The 17,920-nt window shown below is 33.0% G+C and overlaps 1 protein-coding gene across 1 annotated transcript; it reads left to right on the forward strand.

Annotated features, from left to right (window-relative positions):
• The first annotated feature begins 692 nt into the window (after positions 1 to 692).
• Positions 693 to 7,826, forward strand: LOC132033431 (probable methyltransferase PMT3). The gene is made up of 8 exons (XM_059423441.1): positions 693 to 853; positions 2,975 to 3,395; positions 3,578 to 3,742; positions 3,873 to 4,055; positions 4,145 to 4,739; positions 5,983 to 6,095; positions 6,221 to 6,441; positions 7,293 to 7,826. The coding sequence occupies exons 2-8, from the start codon at positions 3,132 to 3,134 to the stop codon at positions 7,606 to 7,608; spliced, it is 1,857 nt and encodes a 618-aa protein (XP_059279424.1). The 5' UTR covers positions 693 to 853; positions 2,975 to 3,131; the 3' UTR covers positions 7,609 to 7,826.
• Positions 7,827 to 17,920: the final 10,094 nt, after the last annotated feature.

A 17,920-nucleotide genomic window follows, 5' to 3' on the forward strand; every position in this document is an offset into this window, starting at 1 on the left:
ACATCCCTTAAGAAAACATTAACTAAAAGAGTAATTTGATTAAATTATTCTTATTTATTTTTTTATCTCAATTAATGCTACTTTCTTTTTCATCACATTAATATCTCTTCAAGTTTATGAAGTAAGGGTAATGGTGGAAACTAATAGAGTTAATATATTTTGGTTTTTTAAATTGACAATTATTTTGACCATTTATTTTTATTGCGGACGATAAGTAAAATGGACCGAAGGGAGTACAATTCACTCCTATTTACAATTCACTCCTATTTACACAAAAGTATTTCTAAAATACTCAATGTGTATGCTTTGTATATTTCCGTGATATTCAATTTTATGTAGATTATATACTTTGAAGGCTATATAATATGCAAATTTGTGTTATATAATATTATTAATAAAATGAATTTTATAATAATAAATAAATATAGGCAGTTAATTTTTTTTATCCCACTGGATAGCCCTATAAAGTCCCTTTTTTTTTTTTTTTTTTAACAGAAAAACTGACCATACTGAATTTTACACTTAGCAACATGAAAGTTTGGACCTATCACTTTTATTCCCTCACTATTCCCAAAATAGCAAAAAACATCCCAAAATTTTCACTCTCACAGAAATTGAGATCCAATACCCCACCCCCCTTGTCGGCACACACGCACACTCTCTCTCTCCATTCATTCTTCTCAACTGTATCCCATAATACATTTTCCTTTTTATACACTACTTGCCAGCCTTTCTTTCACTCTCTTCTCCATCATACACTTTGCTATTTTCTTGTTTCTCTTGCCACCTCACACTATTTCCATTTTCTAACACTTACCCATTTTTCCAAATTTCAGATCTGTACCTTATCCCTGTAAGATTCTTTCTTGTTTCATTGGATCTGATTGGTTTTTTGCTTACCCTTTTGGCCTTTTTTGCTTGTTAATCATTCTCAGCTAGGCAAAGTTCTAATCTTTTAATGCTAGTGCTTAATCTTCTTGATTTATATTAACAATTATGGTTTTGTTAATGCATCATGTTGAATCTTGATTACCTTTTTGGCCTTTTGTGCTTGTTAATCATTCTCAGCTAGGCAAAAATTTGATCTTTTAGTGCTAGTGCTTAATCTTGTTGATTTATATTAATGCATCATATTGAATCTGGCTTGCCCATTTAGCTTTTTGTGCTTGTTAATCATCTTAGCTAGGCAAAAATCTAATCTTTTGATCTAATGTTTTGGACCCATTAATTGCTAGTGCTTAATCTTGTTGATTTGTATTAACAATCATGTGTTTATCATTCTTAGCTAGGCAAAGTTCTAATCTTTTAATGCTAGTGCTTAATCTTCTTGATTTGTATTAACAATCATGCGTTTATCATTCTTAGCTAGGCAAAGTTCTAATCTTTTGCTCTAATGTTTTGGACCCATTAATTGCTAGTGCTTAATCTTGTTGATCAATCCTGTGTTTATCATTCTTATCTAGGCAAAGTTCTAATCTTTTGCTCTAATGTTTTTGACCCATTAATGCTAGTGTTTAATCTTCTTGATTTGTATTAACAATTATGGTTTTGTTAATGCATCATGTTGAATCTTGTTTGCCGATTTGGTCTTTTGTGCTTGTTAATCATTCTCAGCTAGGCAAAACTCTAATCTTTTAATGCTAGTGCTTAATCTTGTTGATTTTATTACCAATCATGGGTTTTTTTTAGTGCATTATATTAAATCTGCCTTACCATTTGGACTTTTGTGCTTGTTAATCGTTTTTAGCTAGGCAATTTTTTTTGATGACAAAAGTTTGATCTTTTAATGCTAGTAGCTAGGCAAAAATTTGATCCTTTATTGCTAGTGCTTAATCTTGTTGATTTGTATTAACAAATATGGTTTTTGTTTTAATGCATCATATTGAATCTAGCTTACCCATTTGGCTTTTGTGCTGTTAATTATCTCCAGCTAGGCCAAAATCTGCTCTTTGCTTAAGTTGTTTGTACCCATTGACGTTGATGTTTAATCTTCTTGATTTGTATTAGTAATCGTGGCTTGTTTAATGGATCATATTGGATTTTTGCTTACCCTTTGGGCTTTTATGCTAGTTTATATTTCCCAGCTAGGATGAAATCTGTTCTCTGCTTTTTTTAATGTACCTATTAATGCTAATGTGCCTAGACTTGTTGATTTGTATTAGTAATCTTGGATTGTTAATTGTATCATCCCAGATCTGTGTTTCAGTAAGTTTAGTTATTCTTATAGCTGTCCTTATCAAAAAAAGTTATTCTTATAGCTGTCATTGATGGTTACTGTTTAATTTCTTGAAATGATGTATTCTTTATTTGTTTATTATTTTTGTAAAAAGGATTCCTTGTATGTGTTGTGCTGAATTTGGGTTCTGATCTTCCACCCATGTGGTTGATCAGGTCCATCAGCATAATGGCATTATAGTTTTGATCTCCAAGGATAAAAGTTGAATTTCATTTTCCTTTTGAATACATCGCTTAGTTACATGTGTAATTTTATACCTATTATATTTGGGGGAGCAAAAGTATTCTTTGGTAATCCTTTAAAGATAATTCATGAAGCATTATGCAGTTAGTGGATCGTTGTTGCATCCATCTAGATCTCTACTGGCTAGAGAAGGAGACAAACTTATCGTCTAATTTCAAGGAGTAATACCCAAAGTCAGAACCATATGTGAGCTTGGGAACTTTTATGGAATTCAATATGGCTTCAAAGATTGTTTCTGATATCATGAAAATTATACAAGAAATGCATCAGTTTAAGTTACATTTTCGTTTCAAAGAAATATTGCTTATGTGGCGTACATGCAAGATTAGTGCATACTGCAATATCTACTTGGGTTGGCCTTTCTTAATTGCTTTTTTGATTTTTTAGATTCATTTTTGAATTATCTCTGTGTTTGTTCTTTCTTGTTATTTCTTAAATTTGCTTTCTTCCACACTACTTGAGCTAATTTAATGGTTTGTGCATGTGAATCCACAGGTTAATTCCCCAATAAAAGAAATCCCTCTTCCTTCAGATTGTGCAATCTGTTAAATTTGGGATCTTGGAGCTAACTGGTCCACCTAAGCAATGACTTCTAAGAACTGAAGGGGAAGGGTGACGCTGAAGCTTTTCTGCAGATTCTAAAACTACAAAAATGATGCGAGGGAGATCAGATGGAGCCCAGAAGAAGCGCTTGTTGACTTCTGTAGCTGTTGTTGCAGCCTTTGTTGTTGTCCTGTATTTGTATTTTGGCTCTAAGAACAATGGTGAATCTGCTCTGGAGTACGGCAGCCGATCTTTGAGGAAACTGGGATCTTCATATTTGGGTGGAGATGATGACTCTGATCTCAGCAGCAAGCAAGATGAGAAGTTTGGGCTGGAAGATGGTGAAGATGGCATCGTTCCTAAGAGCTTCCCAGTGAGTATTATTTTCCTTTCTTGTTTTTCTTTCTAGTTTTGTTTCTAGATGTGATGTCACATCACTCTCATCCAACTAACCCGTTGGATAAATGGAGGAACAGGAAATACTTGCCGCATTTTGGTTGTTTTGTTTGTTGACTTTTTGACTTTTCTGCTACTATTTTTTTTTCTTCTTGAAAGGTTTGCGATGATCGTCATTCGGAGTTAATTCCCTGTCTGGACAGGCATCTCATATACCAAATGAGATTGAAGTTGGATCTGACGTTAATGGAGCACTATGAAAGACATTGTCCATTGCCTGAAAGACGTTACAATTGCTTGATTCCTCCTCCAGCTGGATACAAGGTAAATAAGCTATATCAGTACTAAATATAAGTCAAGAGTATGCTCTACCTTCCAATATTACTCTTTTTTATTTTTTATTTTTCCCTGAAGAGATCCATCTTTTTTGCTTTCCCCTTGTGTGCTGTTTTAGGTACCAATTAAGTGGCCAAAAAGTAGAGATGAGGTTTGGAAGGCGAACATACCACATACTCACCTTGCACATGAGAAATCTGACCAAAACTGGATGGTTGAAAAGGGTGAAAAGATAATATTTCCTGGTGGAGGCACTCACTTTCACTATGGAGCTGATAAGTACATTGCTTCAATTGCAAATGTGAGGACTTCTCTCTGAAAATATTGCAGATCTTTCAATAAAAAAAAATGCAATATGTAACCAGCGCTATACCTTAATCATGATTGCAGATGCTGAACTTTCCCAACAATAACTTGAACAATGGAGGAAGGGTACGCACGGTTTTTGATGTTGGTTGTGGTGTGGCTAGCTTTGGTGGTTATCTTCTATCATCTGATATCATAACAATGTCATTGGCGCCCAATGATGTGCATCAGAATCAGATCCAATTTGCCTTAGAGAGAGGAATTCCTGCATACCTTGGTGTTCTTGGAACAAAAAGGCTTCCCTATCCAAGCAGATCATTTGAATTTGCTCACTGTTCCCGTTGTAGGATCGATTGGCTTCAAAGAGATGGCATCCTTCTTCTTGAGCTAGATAGGGTGCTTAGACCTGGAGGCTATTTTGCCTACTCATCTCCAGAAGCATATGCACAGGATGAAGAGGATCTCAGAATATGGAGAGAGATGAGCGCACTTGTTGAACGCATGTGCTGGAAAATAGCAGAAAAAAGGAACCAAACTGTGATTTGGGTCAAGCCTCTAAACAATGACTGTTACAATGAAAGACCAGCTGGTACTCAACCACCACTTTGTCGGTCCGATGATGATCCTGATGCTGTTTGGGGTGTGAATATGGAACCATGCATAACACCTTATTCTGATCGTAAGTTTCCTGTCTCTTGCTTATTTTCATTCTTCAGCATAAAAATGGCAGATGGAATTATCTTATACTTGGTTAACTAAGCAAGAGTGACTGAGTACCCGATCTCAAAATTAGATAGAGCTGAGCACAAAAACTAGTAGTCTTTGGAAGGTTTTTTCAACCGGTATAGCATATTAAGAAAATCTGCTAGTGAAAGCACCTAAGCAGTGAATAGCGAGTGTCATAACCAAACAGCTCACTAAGAGCTTGGAATCATGGCTTCATAAGCTGAAATACATCCAGACAACTGGTCCATACCACTTACTTTGCTTTGTTCAAGGTCTTAAGTTTCCGTCTTAACTTGTAGCCTTCATTATCAATTTAGATGATTTACTTTGGCTAATGTGGGGATTTAAACATGTCAGTCATGACTGGAACTATTTAAGATGGTGTTACTTTGTTTTAATATGAGTTATAAGAGATGGAAAGTATAGCCGTTACAAGGATGAGAAATTGGGTCATAGTAAATTGGAGATCTATTTAACTAAATTGGGATAAGGAAGAGTAGCAAATTTTGCAATTTGTAGTGTTTTGATATTGCTTTGGGTAATTTTTGAAAAAAAGATTGGGAAGCTTTAGCTGTGATCATATCTTTGTTTCAAACGCATACATTTTCTTTCGCCCGGACCCTCTTCCTACATCACTTAAGATTTTCCGAAGCATATTCTGTTTCAGAACATATAATGTCACAGTAATGGTCCATGTATGTTGAAGTTGACAAATACTATTTCGATAATGAACCTCCTTATGGTTATAGTTATACACAAGATGGAAAGCTAAAAGCTCATAGTCTCGTTTCGACAGGCATCGTTTGATGCAAATTTGCAGTAGGTGCTCCTGAAGTTACTTGAATTGATTACTTCGTTTCCGCAGCTGTTCATGTAGGTTGCAAGCAGCTCTGGTTTTCCTTTAGGTGGATAAAAATTAAAGTTAATGTCGTCGTTTTGAATTTTTTGTTGGCCACTAATATTACTATCACTTGTGATTGGTCCCAATAGTTTACTGATGTGGTTATGTAAAAGTCAACCAATATCATGTCTGTATCTCCCTGGATTTTTCAACCTTGTAAGTGCATTTTTCTTGCATATATGGTCTGATTATTTCTGGAGGCTTTTATGGAATAGATACATCTAATATTAAAGTTAGTTCTCTTTAGTTTTTCTCAAAAGATTATTTCCTTATTCACATCATTTTCTGATATCAGATGACCACAAAGTTAGTGGAAGTGGACTTGCTCCTTGGCCAGCTAGGCTAACTACTCCTCCCCCCCGTCTTGCTGATTTTGGGTATTCAAGTGAAATGTTTGAGAAGGACATGGTAATCTTCTAGTACTTATATTTCTGCCACTTCATTCCACACGTGAGATTAAAGTGCTCAGGTGCAATTGTGAGAAAGAAAAGGGGAAGCTTAATATGTGTCTTGCTTTTCTTGGCTTATAACAGGAGCTTTGGCAGCGAAGGGTTGAACATTACTGGAATCTTTTAAGTCCAAAGATCTCTTCAGACACTCTGAGAAACATCATGGACATGAAGGCCAATTTGGGGTCATTTGCTGGGGCTTTGAAGGACAAAGATGTCTGGGTCATGAACGTTGTACCCAAAGATGGACCTAACACTCTCAAGATTGTATATGACCGTGGTTTAATTGGCACAACTCATGACTGGTACGTGGATAATTACTTACTTTTGCAGAACTATATAGATTTCTCCAGTCTACTTTGTGCGCATCAATCTTTCACCTAAGAGCACTATCTAGCATCATTTATAAATTGATCAAAGGCATGTCTTCAAGCATCTTTGCATCACAAAATTCTTGCAGAAAGTGACCTTCTGAGATTCTCTTAATATGTCAATTAACTGACAGCAAAGATGGAGAATAAAACCTGTACAAGTATCATTTATCTGAGGTGTTAAAATGCGCATTGCCTTTTTAAGTGCTTATTAAATTTTCTTGGCCGTTGAACTAACTTTAGAATTTACAACCATAAAAAGCATGGAATGGTTTAGAATCTATGAGAACACGTTTTTTTTTTTTTTTCTCATGCTTTGAGCTAATGATGATTAGGGCTGGCAAAATGATTAAAAAAGACAAGTAGCCGTCCAATCCGACCCATTAAATATGGGTTGGATAACTGACCATTTAAAAATGGATCAAATATGGATATTATCCACTAAAAATTGGATATCCAGATGGATAATATGGTATCCATATTATCAATACCCATTTGTCTGCTTGTTATTTTTCATGAGTTCTTGCTTTCTGGGAGTCTAAGCTTATTTTGGCTTTTAGTTTGTGTTCTCACCTGACTATTCCTGAAACCATGGATATCCATGTTATCCGTCAGTTAACCCATTTTGTATCCGTGTTAAATATGGGCGAGTCTGATATTTCATCCATTTTTGTTTAACCCGTTTTCGACCTGCTCATATCCGATCTGAGACGCTCGTTTGCCACTCCTAATGGTGATCATCGGAGATTTGGAAATCTTACTTCCTTTCACATCCTTGGGTGCAGGTGTGAAGCATTTTCAACATATCCTAGGACCTATGATTTGCTCCATGCTTGGAATGTTTTCTCTGACATTGAAAAGAAGGGTTGCAGTGGTGAGGATCTGTTACTCGAGATAGATCGCATAGTAAGGCCTAGCGGTTTTGTCATCTTCCGCGACAAACAACATGTGATTGACTTTGTAAAGAAGTATTTATCTCCATTGCACTGGGAAGCAGTAGCTGATCCAACTACAGATCAAGACCAGGAAGGAGATGAACTTGTTTTTATCATCCAAAAGAAGTTGTGGCTTACAAGTGAAAGCATCAGAGATACAGAGTAAATTAAGTTTGCCACTAAGCACACTTCTTCTTGATTCATTTTCTCCTACCTTTTGGGATTAAGTAAGAACATTACACCTCAAAGGTCTAGGAGATATCAGTTTGATTTTGTAGTATTTATGATATTATTTCTTCCTTTTCCTTATTACTTAATTTCCACTTCTTGTTGTTAGTTGATAAATTCAGAGACTACATATATGCATTTATAGGCTATTTTTAACTTTGGCATTGGTAGAAGTTACTTTTTGCATTACATGAAATTCTTCCTCTGCTGATGGATATAGTCTTATGTGCTAAACATGTTGCTGAAATGTATCATTTAAAAAGTCTCATAGCAAGAATTGGCAAATCTTCGGTTGATGTAAGTAGTAATGCCACTTTACAACTTTTTTTCCCTTAGTTAAGAGTAATGGAGGTACTTAAATGGAATAGTGGTGATTCATATAGTCAATTCCAATTTGTTTGGGATCGAGTCATTGTTGTTTGTTTGTGTAGAGGAACTTCAACTATTAATAAGAGGCTATTTTCAGTTATACTAAATTTGTTGCAAATTCATTCATAGACTTAATAGTGTAGCAAACTTCCATTCTGTGTAGGAGTGTTCATTAAAATTAGATGAAGACTTACATAACTTTTCATTTTGGTCACATTAGACATTTCCAAATAAAAATAGCTTTACCTCAAATTTTGCTTCTACCTGCATCCTACTATAATAAATCAGTACATTACTACATTTGAATTCCAAATCAGTTAAGTCAGTTGTATGAACCTTCTTAATTAGTTTGCTCTATATCCGGGTCTATTTCAATCTAATACTAGATACTTTGTCTTCTAAGTTAAATTGCGACTTTTCTAATACTAAATTTTGTTTTCTAAAAAAATATATTGCATGTATCCCAAGAGAGAGATTTTAGTGGGGAGGGTGGAGAAAAAATAATGAAAAAGGAGAAGCAGAAGTCTTAACTATCATTCTTGCATACACACCAAAAAGATTATATGGATGCATTAAAACATAAGACCAATCTTTGAAATGTGATTGAGAGACTACTTGTTAATCAAAAAGAGATATGCTATTGGCTAGCTGCCAATTAATTTTATAGCAAAATTAAGATTCTCTGACCGGATATGTCTAATAGATCCTAGATAAATATTAATCACTTGAATGGCATGTGAATCTTTTCTATCTAGCTTCTAACAAACAGTACAAAAGGAAGAGGTAATCACACTATCAAAATCTTTGGAATGAAGTTGCTTCAAAATTCTGGTTTAAGTTATTGGATAATGCCTACTTATGGTAGTTTAAGGCATCTAGTAATGTTCTTTATTCTTTTAAACTTTTCAACTTTTCTTTCTTGTCAACTTTTGACTTATGAGGTATCTCTGGGTGAAACATAGCTTTGCATCTCCATTCTCTATTGACGATTTTGTATTCTGGTGTTTTAGTCGCCTTTCAATGGCTTTCTTAACGAGGTACAAATCATTTTCATCATCAATTAGCTCACTAGTCACTATCTAGATAAAAATTTCAAAGATATCAACTTCTATAAGCATTTGAGACTAGAGTAGTTATGCCTCAATTCCAAACTCGTTGAATATATGACAAATTCAAAACATTGGAAGGCCCAAATTCTTGCCTGCACAAAAACAGCACTGATGATAATAACAACACTCACAAAATCATCAAAACCCCCACCAATGGCCCCTCTCCAAAAAAAAAAAAAAAAATAGAGAAAAGAGACAAGGAGGGTCCCTTTGCAATGAAGTAAACTAATTATGGTTGTCAATTTGCCTATCCATAAATGGGCACACTCATCATACCACATAATAAAATAAATTAGTAGATATTAATATAAAGAGACCAAGAAGCACATGCAAATGCCCTTTTGCCATCATCTATCAGGTGAAGCCCCCCCCCCCCCTTAACATCACTAACATGGCTTTAAGATTATTATTTAGTTGCAGTTGCTTGTTTCTTTTCATTCTTTTTGCTATATAAACAAGTACAATTTAATATTTAAGTCATGTTGAAATGTCTGCCCTAGCTACAACATCTCTCTCCTTTCCTATCTTCCTCTCACCTTCTTGCTAATCACCTTTGTATATGATAGTATGCATCTTGATTGCTAATTTGCGACTACAGGTAGTAAATAGATGGTTTAGGTCAAACTTGGACAGATTGACATATCATGGCGTCATTGCATGTCATTGCAGGAAGCTAATAATTGCAAACCTTTGAACGACGATAAATCAGGCGACAAAAGAAAACTATAAAAAAAAACTTTATTAGTACATGATATGGATTTGATCAATTGACTTACATATGATAATCTGATCACGACTTGATCCGCCTGAAAGTTTAATTGAGAAAAAGTGGGTTTGATCTAATAAGGTCAGTAATCCAATCCGTACAACATGACCTAACAACCGTTCCTTTTTTATTTTACTTTTTAAAGAAGTGAAAATTAATGTAGTTTTCTTAAATTATTAGCTATAATTCTTTCAAATCCGTGTCATTCTTAATCTTCACACTTGAATTCCATATTAACCCGCTAGGTTACACTATTTTGGCTCGTTTTTACCTTTTAATTTTATGAGTCATTTCGGATTCAATCTACTGGATCAAGTGAACAAATGCATCATAACCCAAACCGTTAATTTGAATAAGTTATTTAAAGATGTGTTGATTTTGTCACCTATAATTGTTTTTCCTTCTCGTAAGTTACAGCAAAATACTCCTATTGAATGACGAATCATCCTCTCGCCTCTTTTTTTTCCTTTTTTCTTTTTTCCTTCTCTTCTAGCATGTTATAAGAGACTTTTCTCCTTGTGTTTTTTCTGTTCCCTTTCTTTTAAACTGTAATTACCAAACTCTGCTTATAGAAGGACTGCTTCTAGCCATGACAGTTGGGTGAGTTGACAAGAATTGCATTTTCCCCCTCTAGAGCAAAAAATTTCAAGAACATGAGAATTGTTGAAAAAGTCACTTTTACGTTAGAAGGAAATTTAGGAATTATATGAGTACTTTTCCAGAAGAAAATTCAATTAGTGGGAGTGTATAGACTAATAATTAATCCAGAAGAGTAATATGAAGGGGAGACTTAGCGTAACTGGTAAGTGACCAGGAGATCACAGGTTTGAGTGGTGGAAACAACCTCTCGTAGAAATGCAGGGTATGATTGTGTACAATAAACCTTGTGGTTCGGCCCTTCCCCGAATCTCATGCGTGGCGAAAGCTTAGTGCACCCGGTTGTTCTTTAAGATAAAAAGGAAGAATATTCAGCCCTCCTTTCATATTGAGTCTAAGGCTGAAAAAATTAGTTCATGAAACTATAATTCCCTCAACACATCCAAGTTTCGGTTCAACCCCTCAAAAGTAGGGCTGAAATATAGCCCAAACTTATCCATGAGAAATTTGATATGTTATATATAATCACAATAAGAAAAAAAAACGTTTTATTAGATAAATTATAAGAGAACAAACAAAGAAATTAGAACTTGGTAAGAGTTGAGCGTATTAGGCTATGACCCATTATTTAGCTTATTTTTTACCCAGTTCATTCAACCTAAATAACCTTCTGGCGGAATAATGACCCGTCATTTATTAACTCCATTCATTTTAACCCACCAAAATTTAAATCTACCCGTACATTTGACACCACTAATTGAGCCCAATATATTTGGCAAGCTTGAGATAAAAATAATACAAATAGTAGCTAATTTGATAATAAGATTATGAGGGAATTTTGAGGACACATTAAAGCTAGGCCATCCACAAACAGCAGCCGTAGCAAATTGACATTCCAATTTAACACTTTAATCAAATATTGAACCAAACACACTAAACTAGAAAGTGATATGGCCCTAATTAAAAAAAGTTATCTACTAAACTTCTTTAATGAGGAATTAAAAAGAGTATTCAAGCAGATTCCTTAGTCATAATGCAATTGGTAATCTTTAATGTTTGACTAATAATCAAAGATAAATTAGTTTAATCAGTGGGATAATTGTCAAAAAGGGCCCTTTTCATTTGCCAGTAAGGACTAGGGACATTTTGTCTACACAACTTGGATTAAAGATGGTCCCCCAATTGAAAATTTGTTACCCTTAATTTTGGGGCACAACTTTAAATTGCCCTAAAATGTGGGGTCTGCCATTACCAATTCTTATCCCAATTTGAAAGCAAACTTCCCCTTTTTTTTTTTTAAGAGTTTTTCAAATTTAAAGGTCTCATTAATTAGGTTCTATCAGGGATTCAAATTTAAATCTTTTGTAAAATTTTAGCAAACTTAGATCCTAAGTTAAAGTCACTTGTGGACCGCTGTAATAATGTGATTTTTCTACAAAGTTTGCTTAGCATAAGCCATCCTCGTGTGCCTTTTATCCAACTGTAAATTAGAGATGTTAGTTTTGAGTCATTGGAATATGATACTTTTACTATGAAATATTTTATCCTCAAAGAAAGACTTTCCAATGCGAACTGAATTTATTGGGTCCAAAGCAGATATCGGACATCGTAGAGAGAGAAAAAAAAAAAAAAAAAAAAAAAAAAGGGAGATCTTGTAAAAAAATTCTAACCCAAAGTTTACCTATTGCTTCTTTTTTTGACTATTCCATATTCACTTTAACTTTTGAAAAAGGGAATAAAGAAAAAAAAAACAAAAAGAGCTCACTTTATTATTTCTCCATCCTTGAATTTTCACAAATGATAACTGATACTAGTAGTAGTTTCTTAAGAGATTCCAATGAGGTCTCCAACTACTTATATATCTATCTAGGAGTATATATTAAAATTTTGAACACCCTTGACAATTTTTTGACTTTGTCATTGCTTGTACTAAGAATTCAACTCATCGCAAATGAATTTAAAATAATAAAAGAAACATAATTTCTTTGGTAGTCAGTTTATTCGTTTTCTATTAAGTAACAAAAAAATATGGCAGTTGACTAGGGATATTGAGAAAACACAAAAAAATTATCATGTATAATTTTATTTGTGACAAAATGTTGTTGCAGCATTTGTCTACCGGTTTATGTCAAAGTTTGGTTATTCATAATTTTAAAACGTTACTAACTTGGAATCTCCTATTCATGGTATTCGGTTCGTATTAAATGGTGTTTTTACCTTTTGATTTTGGTTCAGAATAAGAGCATTTCACTAAAAAAAAAAAAAAAAAAATGGGTCTAGCTCAAGAGGTTAGAATTGCCCAACCCTTACAAAAGCTCTCTCATACCATAATTTACCGACATGTGACTCCTTCAACACCCCCGTCAAGCTCTGGGCTGAACGTCATGGACGTTAGCAATTTTAATATGGGACCCAACATTGTAAACGAGAATTGAAATGAGTTGCGCTCTGATATCATGTAAAGAAATAGATCTTGAATCTAACCAACCCAAAATTTACCTCAAGAGGTGAGGATTGTCCAAGTCATATAAAGAGATTACCCATCTCATATACTTCTTACATTCTAAGAGTGAGTAAACTTCTTAAAAAGGATGTCCAAATTTAAAACACCATTTAATATGGACCGAAAGGATTGTCCATCTTTTACGAACTTCTCTACTTTTCTTACAAGAGTTTGATAGTCTTAATCATAAAATTTATTTTCTAAACCTTCATTTATCTCTCTGAAATGTCACACTTAATTGACACTCACTCATAGGAATATTGAGGATGAACTTGAGAAAAAAAAAAGAGAAAAAAAAAAAAGGTACTCCTAGTAGATTGGCCTTGTTCTAATTTCTATAATGACGCTAATTTATGAAAACGACTAATATTTAAGATTAGAATACATACAAAATTCTAGTTCAATTATAAAGACTCAGATTTTATGACCTTAGCCTTAACAACTCGAACAACCAAACTGAAAAAGGCTGAGATTTTTCTTTTTTAATTAAAAGGTTGAGATTCCCAAAAGACAATGGTATTGTATGGGGTAGTGTCAATAATTATTTGGAGAATTTGTGAACAGAAAGCAGGAAAACAAAGATTTGTCGAAGGGCCCAAAAATGGGAAAGAGTTGGAAGACAGCTACCAATCTTGTTATTATGCTTCCACGTGTCCATCATACCCTATGTTTCTGCCGGACATCAAGGCTATGTTATATTTTTGTCTCCTATTCCTTTTACTATTACTGGTCCTTCGGTACGAATGATAAGAATAAATAATCTTTAATTATATTTGAAATAAATTTATTTCATATTTCGTTGGGATAAAATCATAAGAACTAATCTCAAAATTGTAATGTTATTTTATCCCTGTAAGAGGGTGAAATAATTAATCCCGGAATAATTAATCTCAGAATAAGTTATCCTGAGATAATTTGTTCCAAACCAAACGACTCCTTAAGGATTTAAACTTTATAGGTTTTATTAGAAAATTATTTGAGATGAACATATTATATACAGTACATTTGCCTTATTTAGAGCTCGTTTGGCTTAGCTTATAAAATTTTAGTGTTGGTAGTACAGAACATAAGACATTTTGTCTTAAATAAGCCCAAAAAAATAAGTTGGGGAGCCGCTTTTTTTTTTTTTTTCGCTTATGTTCAAGCCAAAGATAAAAAATTGCTACTAAAAAAAATAAGTTGGGGTATAGCTTAATTATTTTTTTTGGCATATTTGCTTTTTTTAAATTTAAAATCCAAACGGTAAGACTCTGACAACTACTATTAAATATCTGTTTTAAATTAGCTGTAGAAATAGCACCAATTGAAATATCGTTGTAAATTACAATTGGCAGACATTTAGAGCTCGATCATATGGTTTCCATTTTGGGTTGTATACGATGTCATTTTCATATTATTGAGATATAAGTATGTGATACAAGAATTAATGTGTAACATCATGATATTTATAAACGAGACTGATGAATGAATAGAAGAATCAAGTCACGATCATTATTAATTCATTTGTGAAGAGTAAAATTGCTTGAATTTAGAAAGATTACCTTAACAAAAAATAGAGAGAATGCGTTATAATTAGAACTGTGGTTCTGATTAATACTTTGAAGGCAAAATGTGAAGAAGTGTTTAGTCTCTTGCATAACAGTTTTATAAGAACATTTTCTTTAACCAAGTAAAACCAATGGAATGGAAAAAGAAAAAGTAACTGCGGGATTTACCTAAAAAGAATAGATTCACAACCATCAATTTGTTAATCCATGGATATGCAAAGACATAAACTATATTAAGACTAGGATGAATCAGCTCATCAATTTCTCGACAGGGCAAGTTCGTATATCCCTAAATTAAACAGGACAGTTATAATCGTGCTTCGTTCAATTAATACTATCTACACCACATCTACAATGATATAGCATTTTATAAGACTTTCAGATAAAAAAATCAATTCTAATAAATTCGAGACGATACTTTTTGCTATTTTTTTTATAAGCACGGAGCTATCTATATATGAGAAGATATGTCATTAGGGTTTCATATACCAAAAGACTTTATTAACTACCTCAGCACTATAATAGGCCGTTTTTTGTATTGCTTACGTTATTGTATAGTTTACATGGCAGTTAGAGATAGGTCACCATATAGTTCTATTAGGGGTAAATGTATTATATTTGCACGCCATTTTCCCTTAATAATTAGTCTATTAAATTATATTTTCCGTAATATAAGATCTGACTATATTCATGCTTTAAGGTATTGCTTTTAAATTGTTGGTTTAATGTATCTGTTCACATTGATTTTTTAGTACGTATTATGTACATGTATGTAGATAGATAAGTATGTAATTATTGAAGCAATTATTCTTCAACGGTTTTTTTTTTTATTTTTATTTATTTTTGGCAGTAGGGTCCTAAATGGTCCAGCTAAGCGAACCGCGTTTTTTCCATTAGTACTAGTACCAAGAAAAAAATGTCTTTTTATCTTTAATTTATTTCGTTTTATCGTGAGAATTTGTATTAAATAGAAAAAGTCAATATATCGATTGGGCTCACTGCTAAGGGCTAAATTGCGTAGTCAAACTCTTCAACAGGTGTATGGTCAACATATTGACTGTGATTTTCCTAGGGTGTTGCAATATTTTGGACAGCGTTTATTCAAAAAAAAAAAAAAAAAAAAAGTGAAATTAAAAATTCCAAGTATCATTAGAGAAAAGTTTTTTAATTGTTAAAAATCTTCTTTTCTAAAAGTGGAATATCTTCGTCTATTTGTATTTGATTGAAAAGTTTTAACAAGTTTGAGAAAAAGATTTCGTTGCTCTTTGAAACAAACGTCAAAATGGAAATAAAAAGTAACAACAGCAACAATAATATACCTAGTATAATTTCATAAGTGGGGTATGAAAAGAGTAAGGTATAATAAGACTGAAATAAAAAGTAAAGGCTAAAATATTTAGGAGCACCGTCGATGAATTTGTAAGCATGTAATAAGCGTCTATTAATATTTCCTGAGATTAATAAGATAAATTAATACGGAAATGAGGTGTAATTGCAGTAACTTGTCATTGCATTAACACTTACATTTTACCTTTGCTCATTTAATTTAATATATTAAAAAAAAAGGTGAAACACTCACAAAACAAAGTTATGGAATCAAATCTTCAGCATTTGACATTCGACCAATAATGTCATATATTATTAGTCACATGAAGGAATTACAATTATGAGTTTCTAATTACAAATAAGACGGAATAATTTCTATTTAGAGGGCAAGCAAAATTTATGATAGCAGTCAATCCAGTACATTGATTTAGTAAGCAACAAAAAGTCGTTGTACTGTATATAACTGGTCACAAAATAAAATGAGAAGGCTTGATAACAATTGAAAGAGATCGATGCTTTGTTCCTTTTCTAGCTTGAATTGTTGCAGATTAATGCAAGTATAGCTTGACAGCTTTAATGATTTACAATATTTATTTCACTAATCAATAATGTAATTATATTACATGTCATGAATACAAACTAAATCGTCAAGATTCACAGTCTATACTCATATTGAATTATAAAATATTATTCTAATATTTCGTATAAAAAATACTTTTACTCTTCTGAAGAATCAACTCTCACAAAATTTTAATTAAGAGGAAGAGATTTTATGTATATTATCGGGAGAAGTAAAGAATGTATTTTTTTCGTTTTATTTTATTTTATTCTATTTTATCTCATTTTCCTGGATTAACCCACATTCATGACCTAGATTTCTTTTGTTAATTAAAAATTGAAATACGCCGTGTGTTTTTGGCTTGCCTAAGAAACAAAAGTATGGTCAAAGAATGTAGGAAATTAAAAGTCGTGACTGCATCTTTAAGGTGAAGTTGATTGGTATGTTGGTTGTCATATATAGTCTAACAAAACCCAAAAAAAAAATAATGTATCGATCAGAATTAGTAGTCACGCTCAGGTTTTCACATACATGCGGAGTAACTAAACAACAATAATACAAATATGAACCTATAAAAGTGTTTAACTGCTTATTATTTGGCTTAAGTCATTGACGACTCCTTAAAGTTATGCACAAAATTCAGTTTGACACCTCAACAAACCCATTTTCCTATTAGACACTCTAATATTAACAAATGCATACCTATCAAACACAAAAGAACAATTAGTTTAAAAACTATCATGTGTGTAGCTCACACGCGAATGACCTGAAAAAGTCACAAATAAAACTACGACATGTGACACATGGGTCCAAAATAACTATAAGAAGACAACTGGCCGTTTGTTGGTTGGGAGGGAGGGTGGTTGCTTTTTTATTTTTTTGGTTCAGATTTTTTTCTTCAAAAATGAGTAAAAAGTTCTTTTAAAGTTATTCAATTATAGCCATATGTCAATTAAAGAAAAAAAATATAAGTTTTTTCTGGGAAAAAAAAGGAAAATATTATTTGGGATTCATCCACGCGCTCAAGGAAAGTGAGAATTGCTTTTTTGCTATATCAGTATTTTGTGTTTAATAGGTGTACTTTTTGAATAATTTATGTGTTTAATAGATACAAGTTCTAGGTGAGGTGTCAAACTGAATTCCGTGGACAACTTTAAGAAATCGCCGGAATTTTGCCCTAACATCACAAATGAGTTCTTTTAGATGTTTACAAATACAAAACTGAAGAACATACACACACACACATACGAAGTACTACTAGGAACTTGATCATCGATAAGAGGTACTACTAGGAATTCCTCTCGACGCAAAGCATAATTTCATGATGTTAATAGTGTTAATAATGGATCAAGGAAGCTGGTGGGTTATTATTTGTTAGTGTTTACATTAATTTCTAAGCTAGAATACATCAAGTCTTGAGAATAGAGAATATTTTAATAAGAATTTTTTTTCTTTATAACACACTTAGACCTCA

Source organism: Lycium ferocissimum, chromosome 1 (assembly GCF_029784015.1).
Source record: "Lycium ferocissimum isolate CSIRO_LF1 chromosome 1, AGI_CSIRO_Lferr_CH_V1, whole genome shotgun sequence".
Lineage (NCBI taxonomy): Eukaryota > Viridiplantae > Streptophyta > Magnoliopsida > Solanales > Solanaceae > Lycium > Lycium ferocissimum.